General features: G+C 38.5%; 1 protein-coding gene across 11 annotated transcripts in view; it reads right to left on the bottom strand.

Annotated features, from left to right (window-relative positions):
• Nucleotides 1-3,187: 3,187 nt before the first annotated feature.
• Nucleotides 3,188-20,328, bottom strand: part of PKIB (cAMP-dependent protein kinase inhibitor beta) — an 89,068-nt gene continuing 71,927 nt past the window's right edge. For 9 of the 11 annotated variants that reach the window (XM_038526696.1, XM_038526692.1, XM_038526695.1 and 6 more), the window contains 2 exons: nucleotides 9,036-9,212; nucleotides 3,188-4,409 (listed from right to left, as the gene is read on the bottom strand). In XM_038526696.1, the coding sequence (XP_038382624.1) occupies nucleotides 4,342-4,409; nucleotides 9,036-9,204 (237 nt within the window). In that variant the 5' untranslated portion in view covers nucleotides 9,205-9,212 and the 3' untranslated portion in view covers nucleotides 3,188-4,341. Of the gene's footprint in view, nucleotides 4,410-8,152; nucleotides 8,271-9,035; nucleotides 9,213-14,225; nucleotides 14,353-20,328 lie in introns of those variants that run through there. The other 2 variants (XM_038526693.1, XM_038526686.1) reach the window with 2 other exon arrangements.

The raw sequence follows: 20,328 nt of genomic DNA, 5'->3' as shown, positions 1-20,328 counted from the left end.
AGCACAGAGGGTAAACAACAAAGTCTTGACAGTAAATGGCAGAACTGTAATTTGAATCTGAAGTGTCAGGTTTCACGGATAAGGCAATAGGCTAGTGTGCTTTGGTAACTCTTCTCTTTCTCTCCTTCTCCCCCGCCCCCACTCTCTACCACCATCCTCTGCCCCAACTGGCCAAAGCCACCTAAGCTAGCAAAACCATTTCCTTTTGCAACTAAGATGTTTTGCTCTGTAGTCACTCCCATTCTGAGACAGTTCCAACCTTTCCAGCCCAGATCACAAAAAGATCTCTTAGCACAGAAGGCTTTTTTGTTCTGTTTTCTCCTCTTTCATAGCCAACTTTCCAAATAACCACTTTGTAGCTTTATCATTCCCTCTTGTCCTGGTTTATCTGACAGTATTAATTAAGACTTTACAGCTATTGACTAAAGCAAGTGGCTTGTAAATAGACAATGACAAAAATAGGCTTGGAGACGTGCTTTAATGAGCCCCAGCTAGATAGTTTTGTTGACACCGTCTTTGACAAAACAGCAAAAGTTCTCCCAAAAGAGCTTGATTTTTTTTTTTTTTTTTCAAAAAGTTGGTGGGCAAATTCAATTTTGTCTTTATAACTGACCTCTCATTCTCCTTCGTCTGGATTCCATCTCAGAAAAAAAATCCTTTCATTAGTAAATATTCAACAAGCTGGGTACCTTCTGTAATGCAAAATACTTATAAATATGTATATAATGGGACATGTATGTGTGCGTTGTGATGAATAAGTATTTAGGATGTACATTTGGAATGTGTGTTATAACCAGCAATAGTGAGGAAGGACATGGTTTCATTTCTTGTCTTCTAATTCTAAAGGAGAGAAAAATATCATATAATACTAGGACCAAAGAGTTGTTAATTTTTTTCTTCTACATTTTCATAGCATAGTCACTCATTTAAATACTCGAAATTCTGTTTTGTTGCAGTAACTGTCATAAAACATTAGTGAGGTGACTCATTGTTAAGGGATAATACTCATCACCTGTCAGGAGCTCATTAGCACATCTGAACTGGCACTAATGTGGTAATTACTATGAATCTTCAATTTCCATTATTATACTGTCTTCTCCCAGCACCAAGAACTGGGAATGTCTGTGAAAACACAGAGGAAGGCAGAAAATAGCCAAATTAACAAATCCAGCTGCCCAGCACCTCCACTACCAGAGAATAATGGCAAAAGCATCTGGAATAAAAGTGATGATGATGATAGCCGATATTTATTGAATAAATATTATTTACCAGGCATTCGTCAAGTGTTTTATATATACTGTGTCATTTATACTTCCACTCACCTTATAAGATATGTACTATTCTCAATATCATTCTACAGCGGATAAAACTGAGACTTGGAAATAATGTAAATTGCCCAAGATCATGCAGCTGGTGAGTGCCAGAGCTAGAATGCAAACTCAAGTCATATGGATCCAAAACCCACATGCTTATAAAACTCAACACCCATAAACCAAATAATCCAATTTAAAAATGGGCAGAAGGCATGAATAGACATTTTTCCGAAGAAGACATACAAATGGCCAAGAGACATGAAAAGGTGCTCAACATCACAGATCACCAGGGGAATACAAATCAAAACTACAATATCACCTCACACTGGTCAGAATGGCTAAAATCAACAATACAAGAAGCAACAGGTGTTGGTGAGGATGTGGAGAAATGGGACCCCTCTTGCACTGGTGCGGCCAGTGGGAAATGCAAGCTGGTGCAGCCACCGAGGAAAACAGTGCGGTGGTTCCTCAAAAGTTAAAAATAGAACTACCCTATGATTCAGCAATTGCACTACTAGGTATTTACCCAAAGAATACAAAAATAATAATTCAAAGGGATACATGCACCCCAATGTTTATAGCAGCATTATGGTAAGAGCCCAAAGAAGATGTGCTATATTTATTATATATATATGTAATTATATAAAATTTATTTATATTTATATAAGTATATTTAATGTATAAAATGGAATAGTACTTAGCCATGAAAAGAATGAAATCTTACCATTTGCAATGACAAAGATGGAGCTACAGAGTATTATGCTAAGCAAAATAAACCAGAGAAAGACAAACACCATATTATTTCATTCATACGTGGAATTTAAGAAACAAAACAAATGAACAAAGGGGAAAAGAGAGAGGAAGGCAAAGCAAGAAACAGACTGTTAACTACAGAGAACGAACTGATGGTCACCAGAGGGGAGGTGGGTGGGGGACGGTTGAAATAGGGGATGGGGATTAAGGAGGGCATTTGTGAAGAGCACAGAGTATTGTATGGAAACGTTGAATCACTATATTGTTGAAACTAATACTACAGTATGTGTTAACTAACTGGAATTTAAACAAAACTTAAAAAAAAGAATGAGGGAAATGAACAACAATTATTTCAGAAAGTTAGCCTTTATAAATTTAAGAAAACAGGGGAACTCTGAGACTCAATCTGATGTTTGCCATCATGTTTTTATAATGAATACACAACGTGTAGAATTCATTCACACAGGCCAAAAAAAAGAAATTATTGTATAAATGCTAAACATTTGGACAATAAGAATGATCTGACAATCTGTAGGCAATAAAGTACTAATGCTTAATACAAAAAAAAAAAAAATCCTCGTGTTTAACAGCTTAACTCTACTCCAGGGTTTCTCAAGCTCAGCACTACCGACAGGCATCGCCAGATAATCCTTTGCGGTGAGGGCCTGCCCACCTGACTACAGGATGCTGGCCAGGTTAGCAGCATCCCTAGTCTCTGCCCACTAGATGCCAGTAGTGCTTTCTCTCCTCGGGCCCCACTCTAGTTATCAGTTAAATGTCTCTAGACGTTGCCAAATGTCTCTATGAGGCCAAATCGTCACTCTCTGTAATATATTTTATTGAATATTAATTTAATTAATATTAATTCAGTGCTACATCTAAGATATTAATTTATATTCTTTTATTAAAATTTTTGTATTGAGAAAACAATCAGGTGCTTTGAAATCTACCCTCCTTGGTGTATGCAAGATATTAAGTTAGACTTTGTCAATGAAATAGTAAGTAGGAGGTGATCCATACTGCAAAGTTTATTAACTTCCCCCTTTAAAATGTGTTGCCATTTTTCAGTTAGTATACTTTAGGAGATAAAATTAAGAAGACTTGTTTCAGCACCAAGTTTCTTGAACAGTGAAGAGTTTATTTGATTACCGTATACAGACATGGCCTAAGTCAACAATCAAATAAAATATAACTGCATGCGTATATATCTGAAAATGAAAATAAATTCATTTGTCCATTTTTTAGAAATTCAGAATTTTATTATTTTTCTAGATGTCTAATAAATCAAAATTTACTAAAACTTTGGTTTTGTTTTTGTTCCTTTTAAAATATATACTTAAATATATATTAAAGGCAAGTATTTTGCTATTTCTATCTATAACTTTCACTAAATATTTATGTGTTATGTTAACTACTTTAGGAAATATATAAAAATTAAGGTCTGCATTCCTGAGGAAATAGTTTTAGAAACAAATCACAATACACAAAAAGCCCTAAGAATAAGAAAAGACAGTATAAAAGAACCGGTAAAGTGTTTTGTGTAATTCATATTAAAGAAAAACATATGCACACACATACACCAAAGTTAAGGAAGACAGCTGAATTCATTTAATAGGCATGTTCCATATAAACAATTTGTCACAAATTTTGTGTTCTAAGAGTCCACATGAAAAAAATCACAGTATGCATAGACTAGAAGCAAAACGCATCAAGCAGAAACATACTAGAGATATTTAGGTTGTCAAACTTTTGCAATTTTTCCAAATCACTTTAGGGTGGTGGGAAAATGGTGCGTTTTTGGTTAAAAACAAATATTCTCTATGTCTTTCGGACTATTATTCCTTCTCATCAAAAAAACACTATGTCCTATAAATTCCATAAAGTTTTAAATGAATGGTGTTTGTTTTATATTTACCAAGTAATAATTTACCCATTACCATAAAAATGGAATTAAAAATACATCTGGCTAAGTAAATTCAAAAGAGAGAGCAGTGGATTTTGTTGGGTTTATAGATAATGATATGTATTTAAGTGACATACATTCTTAACCTTTTTTTGGGTGCAATCTGGAAATAATATGCCTTTTAATAACCTACATTGTACATCATGGATGCATTCCAAGTGAGTAGCTTCACAACAAAATTATCTAATATACACATGTTGCTTAGAATTGCAATGTTACCATAGTTACCACCAGATCAAACATCTCAGGGAAGCAGAGCCACTAAGTCTTTCAATGTACAGAAATTCAGTACTTTTGATAGTTTCCAAGCCTTCATTTTTCTTCTTTCTTTGGCTTTTCCAAGCAACTTTGTGCTGTTTCTTCATTTTTCTTTTTTACATCTAAAAAAATAAATACATAATTTCATCCACTTCTAGAATATAGTGAAATATATTTCATACTATAACTGGGATGAAACAGTTAGGATTTCTGTAATGTGCCCTGATCATTTTCTCCTTGAACCAGACACGCTTTGCCCTCAATCTAGACCTTACACAAAGAAAAGAAATATGGGTAGTTCTGGGAATCCACATGCCCCTAGTTACCTTACTCTCCTATTCTCCAGAATAGTTACATGCCAGGCAGTATCTTGAGGAGGTATTATTACAATTTCCACTTATATATTAGTCCATCAAGGCACAAATAGGTTAACTGACTTGCTCCAAGTCACAGAGCTAGGAAGTGATGGAGACACAATTTGGACCTTGCCAAGTGGTTCCACAGCCCATCCCCCTTAATGACCTCTCTATAGTGCATCACTCTCTCTCCTACTTCTCACACTTCCTACCTCCTTTGCTCTTAGAAGATGATCTCACTTTCTATTTCACAGGAAAGAAAAAACAAAACAATTCAAGCCATCGGATAAAACTCCCTCAACTATCTGCCACCAGACCTCTAAAACCCCATGGTCTGTACGTATCCCTTCTACCCTCCCTCCTATGGCAATGGAAAAAGTGCTCCTTGGGACTGGCTACACAATTTATCGGAGCCCAGAGCAAAGTGAAAATGCAGCACCCCTTGTTCAAAGAACATGGAAAACTTCAAGACAGCAACAGTAGAGCATGACACCAAGTGCGAATCTCTTCTGAGCCCAGGGCCCTGTGCAACCACACTTGCCGCGCACCTTTGGAGCCGGTCCTGGTGCTGCTTAGACTCCCAGGTCTACTCTTTCATGATCGGGGATCCTATCTATTCCTGCCTCATCAGGAAGCTGACTCTGACAATCATCCTTCCCCTCTTTCACTGGACTTTCCCTTTCTCTTGACTCCTCACTTCCTCAAGTCACGATCAACTTCACACTAACAAAGGCCTTCTTTCAACCACAATTCTTCCACACACTGTCTTGTCTTTTATCCTTCAAAATGTATCATCTTCTGTGTCTCCCTTTTAAATGAAAATATTAAGTCTCTGCTGCTTCCCCAAAAGTGCTTACCGAAATCATCACTGGTATCTCTGAAGTTAAATCTCATGGACTCTATTCAGGTCTTCAACTTTCATTCAGAAAATATTTATTAAGCATGTATTATGTACCAAGCAGTGAAAAAAAAAAGAAATCCAGCCCTCAGAAGACTTCTGATAAGGGATATGGGAAACAAACAAAACAAGTAAAATGTGTGGCAAGTGAGGAGTCCTAAGTGCTATGGAGGAAATTTAAGAATAGGAGTTGTCAAGAGGTCTTGGGGTCTGGAGGTTGCGATTTTAGATAGGATTGGCTGCGGAGGAGGGGCATGCAAGTGAAGATCTGAGAAGGTGAGGGGTGAGCTATGCCGGTAGCATGGAGAGAGCAACCCAAACTGAGGGAACTGCAAGGTCAAAGGCATCAATGTGCAGGGAGTGGGAACCAGTATGGAGGAAAAAGAGCAGAGGGAGGAGTCAGAGAGGTACCAAGTGACCAGATCTTTTAAGTGAGAAATGGCAGCTATTTGGACAAATGTGAAAGTAGAGCTGACAATTTTTGCTGATAAATTAGACGTAAATTTGAATGATAAAATTAATGATATGTCTCTCATCCTTAGACAAGGATGATTCCAAGGTTTTGGCTCTAGCAACTAGAAGTGTGAAACTACCATTCCCCAAGATGGGGAACAGGCAGGAAGAGCAGGCATCAGGGAGAATGTCTGGAGTCTCTTTATTACCCCTAAGTTTGAGATTCCTGCTAGATAGCCAAGTCGAGAGGTCAAGTAGGCAGATGGATTTAGGAGTGTGAACTCAGAGGAGCTTCCAGCTAGAGATAACAAATCTGTGAGTAATCAGGAAGATGATATTATCCCAGTGAAATTGAATGATATCTCCAGAGGAGGGAACACTGATAGAGAAGATGCCAAAAGACTGAGTTCTGGTACCATCTAATTCATTAAGAGATAAGGGATATGAAAAAAAAAAAACACAACAGCAAACAAAACAAAACAAAACAAACAACAACAACAACAACAACAAAACCACAACAGCATAGGGAAGAAGAGCCAGTGAAGCAGGAAAAAAACCAGGAGAGTGGAGTGTCCAGGAAGCCTAGGGAAGAAGGGCACGATCCAACATGACAAAACTGCCAACCAAGAGATCACAGGTTGGAGACCAAGAATGGACCACTGATGTCATCAGGGACAATGTCATTTGTGATCTTGAAATAGAGGAGTGATGTGGTGAGGGTCAGGGAAAGAGACAAAGGATTTGGAGGCATGTCCATTCTCAGAGCTTTTTACTAGCTGCTCCTTCTGCAAAGACCACGCTTACCTCTGACCTTCCTGTGTCTGCTGCTTCCTTCAGTTGTGATTCAAAACACCCCATTGTCCTTCCGGTTTCAGTTAGGGCTGCCTAACTTCTCAGGCTAAAGCCACGCAGTAACTCTACCTTAACATCCTACTTAATTCTCTGCTAGAACCCATCACTTGTTTATAACCTACCCCTCGCACTGGAGATACAGGATCCATGACAAGACTTTACTATGCCGATGGGTTTTAGAATAGTGCTTAGCACTTGGTGGGCACTACATTGAATGATGGATCCAATACATAGTGACGGAGGGACTTAAGAAAAGGCCCTCTGTGACATTTACACCTGCCACCCTCTGTTGCTTCTTGCTGACATGCTATCGGGCATCATTATCCTCCCTATCGTGATTATTAATGTATAAGACATAGATTAAGGCAGATGATGAGCTAGGCCAATTCCAGACAGGTGAATTTCACTCAGGATGCAAGACATCTGAGATCCTAGAGTTCTTCCCACTTAAAATATTTATCAACGACAACAAAAACAGAAACCAAAGAGGACAGAGCTGAGGGAACTCACCTAATAACCACCAAATAATCCACCTAACAACCCCTTTGCCCTTCCCCCTAAAGGAATGGGACCTCGCTTGGAACAATCCTTTATTTTCTTTTGCTGGTAACTTTCCTGCCCCAGCCTCCTACTGATAAGAACTTTCCATCTTGCACAACTTCTCAGAGTTCCCCTCTATTTGCTGGATGGGAAGCCACATGATTCATGAATCCCTTAATAAAGTCAATTAAATCTTCAAATTTACTTAGTTACATTTTTATGCTGTAACAACATAAAACTAGTAACAACATTCTTTCATACAATGGTTTCTCTAGTGACCAAAACAAAGCGGCGAAGGCTACTAGGCTACTAAATCTCCTACCGTGTGTTTTTTCTCTTTTGTTTAACTAGGTAATGTCAACAAGCATCACGGTTTTGGGTGCGTGTTTGGGGTATATAAACTTTAATTAGGCCTGTTCATACGGATAAGTAACTTAGCTTCTCCATGTCACTGGTTGAGGATGGCCCCTCAGAAGTAGCACCGTGTTCTGCTAGCCACATTCCACTTTCAAACTGAAAAGGCCAAAACCATGACACACATTTTAAAAAAAATTTTCTTTCTTTCCCTTTTTCTATCTCATACTAGTTTGTGTGTATGTACGTACTTTTTTGCTATTACCTGTAGGGTCTCGCATAAGAAATGCAACGACCTCTGAGAAAAGGTGAGGTGTCTCTGGCTAAACAAAGACATACTTAAATCACAGGGATCATACCAGAAACACTTGTAACTGCCAGGCTACAAAAAATGTTCTAAAGGAAAGGACTAAGAGCCTTCTTCTGGTACCTACGTGAGTAGAGTAGATGTGCAGAAGCTGCTGGCTCACTCTGGCCTCATTGGCAGCAGGAATAAATTTCTACACCCATCCTAAAGTCCACCTTGACGTCTAAAATGGGGCACAAGGCACAGGTATTTTGGTGATGACTTGGAACTGAAGGTTTCTTTAATCCCCATGACTGTTTTTAAATAAAAAGGCTTCTTTAAAATTTAATTGAAATTAATTCTCTGTTAGAGAATTAATTAAAAGGATCATTATATTTATTTCCCGAAGACTATACTCTGGAAACTATATGAACTGTATGTAAGCAACGGGGAGAAAGACCCAAGATTTTCTTTCATTGATTTGACAGCTCCCCTTTTTCCTTAATTCAACTTTTTCCACTGAAGAACGGTCACCTTTTATACAAATACCTTAAAGTCCTCATCTTTAATTGATAATAACCTTCTTCTTAGATATGAGAAATAGAAGGGCTTATAGAATACTATAGTGAAGCACAAGCTTCCCAAGTGGTTGACTGATGGATGACAGGAGGAAAGCGATTTCATTTCTGAATGTTTCTAGATAAATTTCTAAGTTTATTGAGGGAAGGGATTATATTTGTTCACGTCTTCCTCCCAATCACTAGCACTATGCATGACTGCACATGCCCAGCCGCTACCTGAATGTCCAGCTTGCACACACACATCAAGAGAGATACTCTCTCAGAAAGCCTAAAAACTGTCCTTAGCCCTAAACAAAAGCTGAGAGATCTTAGTCAACATATAAGAAAAAAAAAAGAGCACTTATAACTAGTTGGAAGAGAGACTGTTCCAGAGGAAAGGACTGCTCAAGGAGAGAGGCCTGCTGGTTTGAGGACAGTTTGCGTGTTACCTTCCTTCACGGAGAGGGCCTCCAGGCTGAGGGGCAACTCTGAGGATCCGCCTGTCCCAGCCGAGCCCTGGATGTCTGGCACGGCGTTCCGGCGGCCCGTCCTGGCTGAGGACGCAAAATTGTTGACCACAGACTCCACATCAGTCATCTCGGATCTATCTGTCCTCATAGCAACATCTGCAAATAGAACGTGCATGTGAGGAAGAGGCTGAGCCTATTTTGAGGTAAATGCTCACAGTGGTGCTGAAAGGCATGGCCAGACCAAAGCCACAACAGGCTTGAGAATCCAATCACGGATCACACCCTGCACCTTTGTCTACTGTTAGGGTCCCGAAGCTTCCATTAGCACATTCCCACACTCCCTGAATACAGCAGGAAGGGCTCAGTGTGAGCCAGCTTGCTATAAATAACCCCTGAGCCGAATAAGCCACTTGGATGCTTTAGGGTGCAGTAATCTCTTGTCTTTTGTTCTATTTCTCTGTGGATGGATCCACCAAACTGGGGCTTGGAAGGAAATGAAAACGGACTTGTTTGGCCACTCCTGTAGAGGCCCTGCCTGCCGGAATCGTCTGTGGTGCCCGTTCAGGCTGAAACCAAATCACTGTAACTTGTAAGCCCCAAAGAAACACACTGGGCTCCTACCCTTTAGAAATAAGAAATTCAACTTTATCCCAAAGGCGTTTTCCCCCAGCGACAGCTGCGCATTTCCGTCAGACCTCATTTTCAACAGCCTCCTGTTCGTGTTTAGGAGAGTAGAAGCTGTTTTACCTTTTCTTGCCCTGAAGTGGACATGGTCATTACTAGTGCCTCCCAAGCCTCCTTCATCTTTCTAGTAATTGTCTCTGTGAAAGAATTCTCAGGAAATCATGTACCGTACAGGGAGGCCGAGAAGTAGCAGATACTGTTTATTCTAAAACGAACCCTCTTTCACATGAGGTTTTCTAAAGAATCTTCCCTAAGAAGCCAACGCTGAATAGTATCTCCAAAGCAGCAGCAGTGGCAGCGGCAAGCATTTATTGAGAACCTATTAAGTCCAAGGCTCTCAGCTGGGTACTCAAAGTACAAAGGAATAATATAGTCTCCATTTGGGGGGCACGTGTACTCTCAAAGGGGAGAAAGAAGGTATACACATGAGGACAGGCAACATCATACCACAGAATGTGCTGAGTCTCAGCCAAGGAATGGAGAGACCATCACCTGTGGTGCTTGCGGGCAGAGATAGGGGAGTCTTGACCTACACAAAGCAAAGCAAGCTTTTCCCTGTAGTTGGATGGGAGCCCCTTCCAATGGGTGAACTTCGAATCAGGAAATTCTAAAAAATAAAGTGAAATAGTCACAAAACACAGAGCGTTTCACATTCGAAACACAAGTCCTTTGGTTCAGAGGACCCAAGAAACACACACTGAACGTAGTGTGGGCTTCGGGAGTCCAGGAATAGGCCTGGCTGGGGCCAAAACAGGCTCATCTTTGCAGGAATTGTGGAAAATTTGAGAACAATGCGAGCTTTTCGGGCACAGTCCTGGAATCCATTAGACTTCCAGCTGTTTAGTATTTGCCAACCGTCTGGCATTGACAGCACAGAGTAAAGAGCGCTGGGCTGTTAGTCAAAGGGAGCTTCACTCCATTACAGGCTTGCAAGTGATACTGGCTAATTCACTTAATTTCTCTGCGTCTCGTTCCTCCCCTGTACAATGGGTATAAAGATATTATCCTGACTCCCAGTATTCTTGTGAAGAACTAATGAGATAAAGGATGTAGAAACTCTTCATAACCCTGAAACCATGTTTGGTTACTGGCATCATTGTTCACATCTCACAAGGTTTTATTTGCTCCACCGCCCTTCTGTGTATCCCTGTAACCCTCCCAAGCATCTTCCTACTGAAAGACCTCTTGAGTTTCCTAAGAGGGAATATCAGATTTATTCAATACAACATGAACATTTTCGTATCTATTATCTCATTTTACACCTCCCAATAATCTTACAAGGTAGTAAGGAATAACTCTCACTACATGGACGTGGAAACCGGGGCTCGGGGAGGTTAAATAATTTATCTAAAGTCACCCAGCTGCTAATGTGGCACAGGCATGCAAATCCAGTTTCAGTTTACTCTTAAGGCAAGATGGCAGGTTTTACCGCAAAATTATTTTTCCAAATCCCTGCGATATGTATAGACAGACATACAACAGCTACTTTTGATTCAGCCCTTCGTTACTTTTTACCTCGGGAAAATCACATATGTACATATGTGTGTGTGTGTGTGTTTGAGGGAGAGAGGGAGGGAGAGATTCCCTATCTTTTCATGGGTGTCCCTTTCTGGCTGGAATGTTTGGTTATCTAGTGAGCCCCCCACCTCCCCGTGATACATGAACGTCAATTAGAGATCTCTTCTCTACAGCTTGTGAGAAGCACCTGACACCAAGTTAGAAAAAGACCCCATTTTCAGGTTTCCACTCTGTCCTCAGCGAATTAACAGCACACGAGATGCCACAGCCATGATCAAGTGCTTATTTCTCTGGAGCATTTCCCTGTGTCACACAAATAAGTTTACTATGCTAAGATTGGAGGTCCAGTTCTATGAATACCTTGGTTATCACCGGCCTGATGGTCCACAATCTTAAAGTTGAAGATAATGATACATATAAAAATGCTAAGATACACTATTTAAAATACTTCAGTGCTATATGTCTTAGGTTAAACAGAGTAAACTTTTTTAGTAAGACAGTCTATGTTAAAGAAGTATTGAATTAGAATTTGTATATTGAAAGGGAACTTCCAAAAGGTGGCCTATAGAGTAGGCCATCAACAAGGAAGAAGAAATTCTGGTCCCCAAGTTTATTTCAAGGTCTCTTTGCTGTTGGCTGCTATTTTGGAAGTTCTGCTTCTGCCTTTACATGAGTATTTCAAAGTTATATTCATTAACTACCATTTTAAGATCAGAAACACAACTAGATGTGCAGGAGGACGAGCAACAACAGGCTGCTTTACTTGGGAGCTTGGTCATTTCCAAGCCCTCTCTCTTCCCAGGACCATCTTCCTTTCAGAGCCTGTACCAACACCGGCGCTGAGTGACCAGGGTGCCAGGGTCCCCCACAAGAGATGGGTCATACAGGGCTGTGAGGAGAGGGAACTTTCTACAGTGAAACGTCATCTTGTCTTCCTGACGGAAGGTGTTGGTGACTTAGACACCACTGGTTGGCAGGAACATTTGAATCCACAGGGTGATTCGCAAATGGGTTCTTTTAATTCTCTGGCAAGGAGATCTACTGTAGCATTGGAAATAATCTGAAAGCCCATAAGGGAAGACTGGCTGAATAAACTATATATATAATATTATGGAACATTATACCAGTATTATAAGGAATGTGCTAAATCCAGTTAGATCTACCTACAGAGATGTTCATGACAAATTGTAAAATGAAGCAAATTTCGAAAGTAATATTTACAGTGTGGGGGAGGAAAATAATGCATACAATATTATTTCAACTTTGTAAAAAAGATAAAAAACCCTAGTTGAAAAATGTAAGGACCAGGAGAAAGAATATTAGCAGTTTTGGGGTACTTGCTTTCTATGCTAACTTGTAATGACAAGCATGCATGATCATTGTAATTTAAAAGAAATGAAACACATTCGCCTGGCAAAAATATGAATACACAGATTTTCTAGCACAGAAAGTTCCTAAAAGTCACATTTTGACAATTTAACCAAAAATAGTGTATCTTTAAGTGTAAGTTAGCTTCTCTCTGTACCAAAAAAGTCGTCTTACCTGTCTGTCCTTATTGTCCTATGCAACATTGACTGCATAGGTCTGATTAGAGGGATGATTATACACTGGGTAAAAGATTTCAAAATGGAGCAAGCAAGTCTAGCTAAGAGAACCTCCTTTAAAACAGGTTAGGAGGCCATAAGGGAGGAGGAATTTATGCACATCCTCAGCAGAGAAACTTTGAACTGTTTGAACTTTTAATCGAGCCACAGGCCCTCAGCCTGGACGTAACTTCCTCCTCACCATGGCAACTGGATCATCTGTGGTCTTCACTTCTAAAGGAGCCAATTCGGTTTAACAAGCTTCAATCCTTCATTTACATACACAACCAATCCCAGTTAACCTAACTTCAATCCCTCCTTTGCACAGAGGACCTAAATAAAAACCATACTCCTAACCTTCCACCTTTATAACTCTGCCCCTTTCTTTGTCTTCCTTGGAACCCAATTCTAAAAAAAAAAAAAAAAAAAAAAAAAAAAAAAGCCAGTTTGCTTTAATTTTCAGTGACTCCTTTTTTGGTCAACACTATATATAGACAGAACTGCTCTATTCAAATGCTTTGTGACATTTTAAAAATATATAACCCATAGAAAGATGAGGAAATACTACTAATAAACATAGAAGAGAGATTAACTTCCAAGTTCTTTTAGTTTTCTGGGCTTAAAAGCTAATTATGTTTATGTTTGCTAATGATGGCAGCTGACTCACTAGCCACTCTTCCTCTTTTTCTTCTACAGAATTAGTAGAGGAATCTGGATGAGTTCTGCTTTGTCGACTGTGGACGCTTACAGGAGCTGAAACCATTTGGACATTTGGAGATTTCGCAGAAGTCCTTGCATGCCCCCGGCAAGGTGATGCAATTTTCAGCCCTTTCATCTCTTTTGAAAATGCACGATTTTCAGGACGCCTTAACAAAAGACCATTACCCAGTCATATATACACACACGCCAGCACCTGCAGCTCTGCAATATTGAAAATGTAACACCAGTACAACTGAAGAGGACAAAGATGTTCAAGCTAAATGAAGCACTGGAGGAAAAAAGTAATATATATAGATATATAAAGAATACTTTTATTCTTTATAAAATATGTATTATACATATTATAAATAATATGTATATTATAAATATCAATAATATGTACTGTATATACACTTATATACACATTATGTATATGTATTTATATACATATGTATACATATATACTTGTATATATTTATATATATAAAATCACTAGTCAGCTCCCAGTGGGCTCAAAAGAGCCTGCTAAGAAAAGAGTATTAGTATGTTATAAGCATAATCAGAAACAGAAGTTTTTGCAACTTCTTTCTCCCCCAACTGAGATGGTCCACCCTCTTAGCTCACACTCATGCTTTTCTCGAGTTTCCTTTCCTTAGAGTTTCCAAAACTGCAAGGAGGCGGTTACCTTTTCTCTAATCTCTGGATCCATATCACTCACTTCATTGCCCACAGTGAAACTCATTCTCCATGTAAGACGTGAAATAAACTTCTTGCCCACTAAACCAGTTCTCTGGGGGTAGGAGTCAGGCTATCTGAAAAAAAAACACTTAAAGTAACAAGGAAGAGCATATATTTTGGAAACTCAGCGCTTTTTCTGGTCAAAAGAAAGGATGAGGTAGAGTGAGACATACACTGGCCTCAGCTGATAAGCAAATTCCTCATCCATCTTTCTGCAGCTTTCATCACCTTAACAACCTCACGCTAGATTTCTTTAGTTCTCTGCCTACAGCTCATCTTTTGCAACATTTTCTGTTCTGGAGCATAAAAACCTCTTCCAAATGAGGTGAGAGAACTATCACAGTTGCTTGATAATGTGGACCATCAAAACGGATGATTACTTATTTATTCATCCAGTCAACATTTATCAAGCTCCTCTTAAGTGCCAGGCCCTGTGCTAGGCCCACGAGCTACAAAGAGGAACCCACAGTCTGGTGAGATGAAACACTTTATGATCTTTTTAGTACTTTTCTTGACCTCAGATCCTGTTCTTTGGAAATAAAGTAAAAATATCCACCTCTAAAAATGGGAATCCTAACACATCTATTCACCTAGGTACTGAGACTATTTTAGGCCAACCAGAGCTTACATGAAATGTATACCTGTATAAAAACTTTTTTTTTCAACTTAGAGACCCTCCCTTTTTTTTTTTTTTGTAATTCCTCCACATACGGAGTTTCTGTGCCTCAAGTATAAACCAAAGGAAATTCTACATCTTGTCTGTTGACACACATACCATTTTTCGTGCTTAGATTCCTGCCTGACAATGATTTAAACAGACCCTTCAACATATATTGGTAGGCACATGAAGGCTCTTTTTACCAAGCAGAATTTTTGACAACTTTGATCTATAAAATACTAAATATAAAGTCAAATCGATTTTCCTATAATCTCCATGGTAAAGTAATGAGCAAATCTGAATGCCTTGCTGGCACAGTAACATTGTTATACTAAGATACGGTCACTTAGAATAATAATATGGACTAATGTGGATAAAGCTAAGAAGATTAACTGCACTAACCATGCAACAACCCCGTTGATTGGAGGGGTTTAGGGGTCATCACATTTAACTGGTCATCCTACTCTTTAGTTTCCTGCTAGACAACCTACCCAAAACACAAGGATTGTAGGGAGTTAGTTTCCCACAGGCCTACCTACCCCTACCCCTTGCAGCTTCCAAAAAAGACCATTAAAGGTAAATGATACAGACCCAGACACTTCAGTGATGCATTAACATAACACAGCCAGTTTGAGTCAAAGTCTTTTCTAGGGACGCCTGCGTGGCTCAGCGGTTTGGCACCTGCCTTCGGCCCAGGGTGTGATCCTGGAGACCCGGGATCAGGTCCCACGCCAGGTTCCCTGCATGGAGCCTGCTTCTCCCTCTGCCTGTGTCTCTGCCTCTCTCTCTCTCTCTGTATCTGTCATGAATAAATAAATAAAATCTTTTTTTAAAAAGTCTTTTCTGAGTTCAGACAGTACTCTTCTGCCATTTTCATGACCCCCCCCCCCGCCCCACTCCCCTCCAAAACAGATTTCCCTAATTATGAGTACATTAGCTTGCGTAGCACATACGCATGTGCATGCATTATGCGTGATGGGTGGTATCCAGGACACACAGTGATACTTTCAGTTCTCCCTTAGATGAACATGATTCTAAATGGTTATAAGTTGTAGCAGAGCATCCCTTCTATCTTATACCTGACATAGTTTTGGCCTTTTACTTCTCACCTTTTTATTTCTATCTTTCTGAGTGATCAGAACTAAGGGCACTTAGCTTGAATTAGAAGGAACCATTCTCATCCCCCCAATCCCCCCAGTTTACCTCAAACCCTGCCTGTATTCCATTCTCATGTATTTTTCACATTTTCCTTTCCAGTCAATGGACTCAAATTGTTGTTTTCTTATTTTATTCAGGTACTGGAGCCTACTTAAGGAAGTATTTGGATTCAATTCAAAAAGTATTTAACACTGACTATGTGCAAAGCACTGTGCTATTTGCCACAGTAAGGACTTCCCCTGCCCCAGCTGGAGACCTGGAAAAGCTGGGTGCCAGGCAGCTCCCCCACATGCCCAGCAGCTCCCCCACCTGCACAAAGGAGGGAGTGGTTAGTTCCAAAAGACAAGATGGGGCAGGGTGTAGAGTGGGGTCCCAGAGAAAGAGTGAGCAAATTCCAGCCAAGTGACTACTTTCAAATCATGCACGTCTCATCTTTGCCTTTTCCTGACCATTTTTGGATGCAAAGTGTTCTTAGATTTCAAAAAAGGCACAAAGACTTCCCAAGCTCACAAAAGCCCAAGAACTGAATTTGCACTACTGAGAAAATGAAATAATTTTGAGGATCATATGGTTTGCTTGGAGAATGGATTCCCATCTCAGAGTGAACACAACCTATCTGTGCAGGGGGGTTCAAAGCAGGTCCTAAAATCTCAGTTCCTTTTTTAATAAGACAGTGGTTTTAAAATGTCAAGTGACTTTTAAAGACATCAGTAGGAAGGAGAAAAAGGGAAGTTAATCTGACCAACATAATCATGATAGAAATGTCTTTGTATCCCTCTACCTAGCACATGGACTGGCACATAGTTGCCTAGTAAATTCAATTAATAAATATTGAACTAATAGCCAATACCTATAAATTATAGGCAGGCAAGCATAGCTAGTGAATGTGCTTTGAATTATTAATATTCTCAATAAGGACTGAACGTTCAGTTAATCAATATTAAAATGAATTTTATTACATTACCAATAAAATAGCTTTAGGGGCAAGATGTAGGCTAGTGGCAAACACAATGCCTTGCAGGTGTGGAGAACATCAATGATCATATGCAGAGCAGAAGTTAATGCGAAAACTCTTTTGAATCACCCTCACCCAAGACATCTGAATAGTACAGTCTTTTGACATTGGCTCTCTGGAAGAAGATTCATAAACATTAAACTGTGAACAGACTGCCAGACCTAAAGTCACAATTCTATCAACTTTCCCTGGTGTAAATATGCAATCCTCTAACACTTTAAACAGACCAGATCCTATAGTTTTAACTTTTTCAACTAATTCTCTTTTACTATTTTCATTCTCAACAAGGGGAAAGATAGAGAGCCCTTAATTCTCTGGGCTTATTTTCTTTGCCTAAGATTCTTACTGAGAGTGATTCCTCTATGACAAAAATTAGTCCCATAATTATGCCTCTAGTGTAAAGGTAATCTAAAGCAATAGCTTAAGCTTGGACACTTTAAACTGCACACTTTTATTTCAGAAAATTTTTATAACTTATGCATGTTGGGATTCCTGGGTGGCTCAGCAGTTGAGCATCAGCCTTTGGCTCAGGTCATGATCCTGGAGTCCCGGGATCGAGTCCCACATCAGGCTTCCTGCAGGGAGCCTGCTTCTCCCTCTGCCTGTGTCTCTGCCTCTCATGAATAAATAAATAAATAATATTTTAAAAACACCTTATGTATGTTTTTCTGTCTTCAAAAGGAAAAATGCAGTGATACAAAAGAACTATTTTTACTAATGTATGAAAATTTGTGTATGTAAATGTGTACCATATTCATCAAAGCCATTACTTTAGGAAGCTACATATGTATACTACCTCTCAAAATATTTTTGTGATTCCATCAGGGCAACCCGCTTTATACTCTTGTATAATATAATGGTAGAATTATGCTATGTTTAAAATGTAACATAATATTTTATAGTGAGCTGTTTTTGATTAAAAACTATCCCAACTGATCACCGATTTCTTTGCACTGAAATTACTTGAGGTTTTTTTTTCAAAGCTTCCTTTAGTAATTTAGATTTGCATATATTCAAAAGAATTCTATTTCAAGTGAAGATTTCAAAGTGGAGCTTTGAGCAATGATAGTATTACTGAACTACTTTAACACACCCTTAGAATGACTGCCCTTATATTAGTCCTCATATTTATTAAGCAGTCCACCAAATGGAGCAATGGAAAGTTTGGTCACCTAAAAGTGAGCATTTAGCGGAATCTTGCATTGCCTTCTAATACTTCTAATAAACTTGTGACTTTCAACAAGACACTTAACTTCTCTGCTAATTAAATTTCCACATTTGTCAGAAGTAGAACAATACTACCTGTTTTACTACCTTAGAACCCAACAAACAATGGATATAAATGTGCTTGGTTAACAACCACACAAATGAAATTTGTTTAGAAATCAATCATATTAACTTATAGGCACTATAATAGATTATCATTATAAACATTGATTATCCTTTTAAAAGTAGGCCTTTCATTTGGCTGTAGAGACAGTCTCTGACATTTTAAGTCATAAAGACAAGAAAAGATGAACACCGAGGTATTTCCTGAAACTTGGTGTTTAGGGGGGAAAAAGAGCATAAAAAATTTACATTCTGCCCCCCGAATCCCCTCCACACAAATATCTCAAAGTTGGCTACCTTTCTGCAACATCTGTTCCAGACAAGCCACCTGTCACAGAAGCCTGCATCTCCCTCACACCATTCCATCATGGTTTCTCCCTAAGGGTAAAGTGTTTGTATACTTTCAGCAACAAACCATGTTTGTGTGTTCCATTACTAGTTAAAATAGGATTGAAATTCTCAGTTTTGTCATGTCACCTGAAAAACAATTCTTAATCTGAGTAATAAAGACCCAATATAGTGAGGGTCACAAAATATGTTGAGACAATTCTTTCTCAGTAAGGCTGCCATTCCATTTAAAACGTCTTCTCCCTGTAGCTCCTGACTTCCCTTAACTTGCTCTATTTTCCTGTAGCACTTAGTAGCTTTAACACACATTACAACTTACTACAATTTCACTGCTGTTTACTATCCGCCCTACTACAATGTAAGCTCCACAAAGGCATAGGTTTTTGTAGGCATGGGATTTTATAAGGTTTTGTAGGCATAGGTTTTTATAGGTTTTTCATTGATATATCTGTAGCACTAAGTCATGCCTGGCACTCACTTAGTAGGTCCTCTAATAGAGTTTACTTACTGAATGAAACAATTATTCTTTCACATCTCTTTTTCAAAATTAATTCTTTTTTTCTGCATATGAAAATAATACACGCTCATTGTAGGAAAAAAAATGACAATTCTTCTAGAAGCAGAAAAAGCAAATTGCCTTTTACCCATTATCCAGTGACAGCACTATTATAATTCTGGTGCATATCCATCCAGAATTTTGTGTGCTACATTACACAGATGCACATAAATATCTTACATGTCCATATTTTGATGTTAGGTTTATTTAATATCATTTTATTATATCTTTTATAAATTGTTTGATCATATCTTTTAAAATATAATTGTTTTAAGGCCAACATAATTCTAAATTTTTAGTGAAAGTTTGAAAAAAGAAAATTTTCTAGAAAGCTAACATTTCAGGGCTTAAACCAACTATGTAAAATAGACATAGCCAAAAGCTCAAACACAATGGTAAAAGTGAAAAACATAACTGAGGACAGAAATCATTCACAAACTTTTCCTTAATTAAATTGGATAAAGTTGATTTATAGGTAGATGCTTTTTAAAGTGTTTAAGTGTACAGCTTTAAAAGTTCCAGTAATATCTTTTTCTTCTATTTCATCAGTAAAAAAAAAAAAAAATTCTTTGGGATGTCTTTTGGTCTCTTTTTGAATAGATTTAATTTTCATCTTTTTTTTTCTTCCAACTGAGAAAAATGGGGAAATGATTGAGCTTTTTCAAGCTCTGATTTGTTTTCTAAGTCCTCTTCAGTATTTTATTTTTCTTTGCAGAAGAAGAAATCATTTTGGTGTTTCATCAAGCAAGAAATTCAATCAAAATCACAGTAGCAAAACTTTTAAAGTTGTTTTGAGGATTTTCTGGGTCACTTAGGAAAAAAAAAAAAAAATTCCCAACCAAATAGCAAATAACTTCAGAAAGAAAAGTCATACCATTGAAATATTATTGTTCATAAAATTATGTATATTGATATTTGTCTACGATTAAGTTAAGAAGTAAACTTATTTATATGGATGTATCTAACTTTACAAAAGCCTTTGTAAA

This window comes from Canis lupus, chromosome 1, assembly GCF_011100685.1.
Source record: "Canis lupus familiaris isolate Mischka breed German Shepherd chromosome 1, alternate assembly UU_Cfam_GSD_1.0, whole genome shotgun sequence".
Classification (NCBI taxonomy): Eukaryota; Metazoa; Chordata; class Mammalia; order Carnivora; family Canidae; genus Canis; species Canis lupus.
Note: the sequence above shows the minus strand (reverse complement) of the source record. Positions and strands in the feature narration are given on the sequence as shown.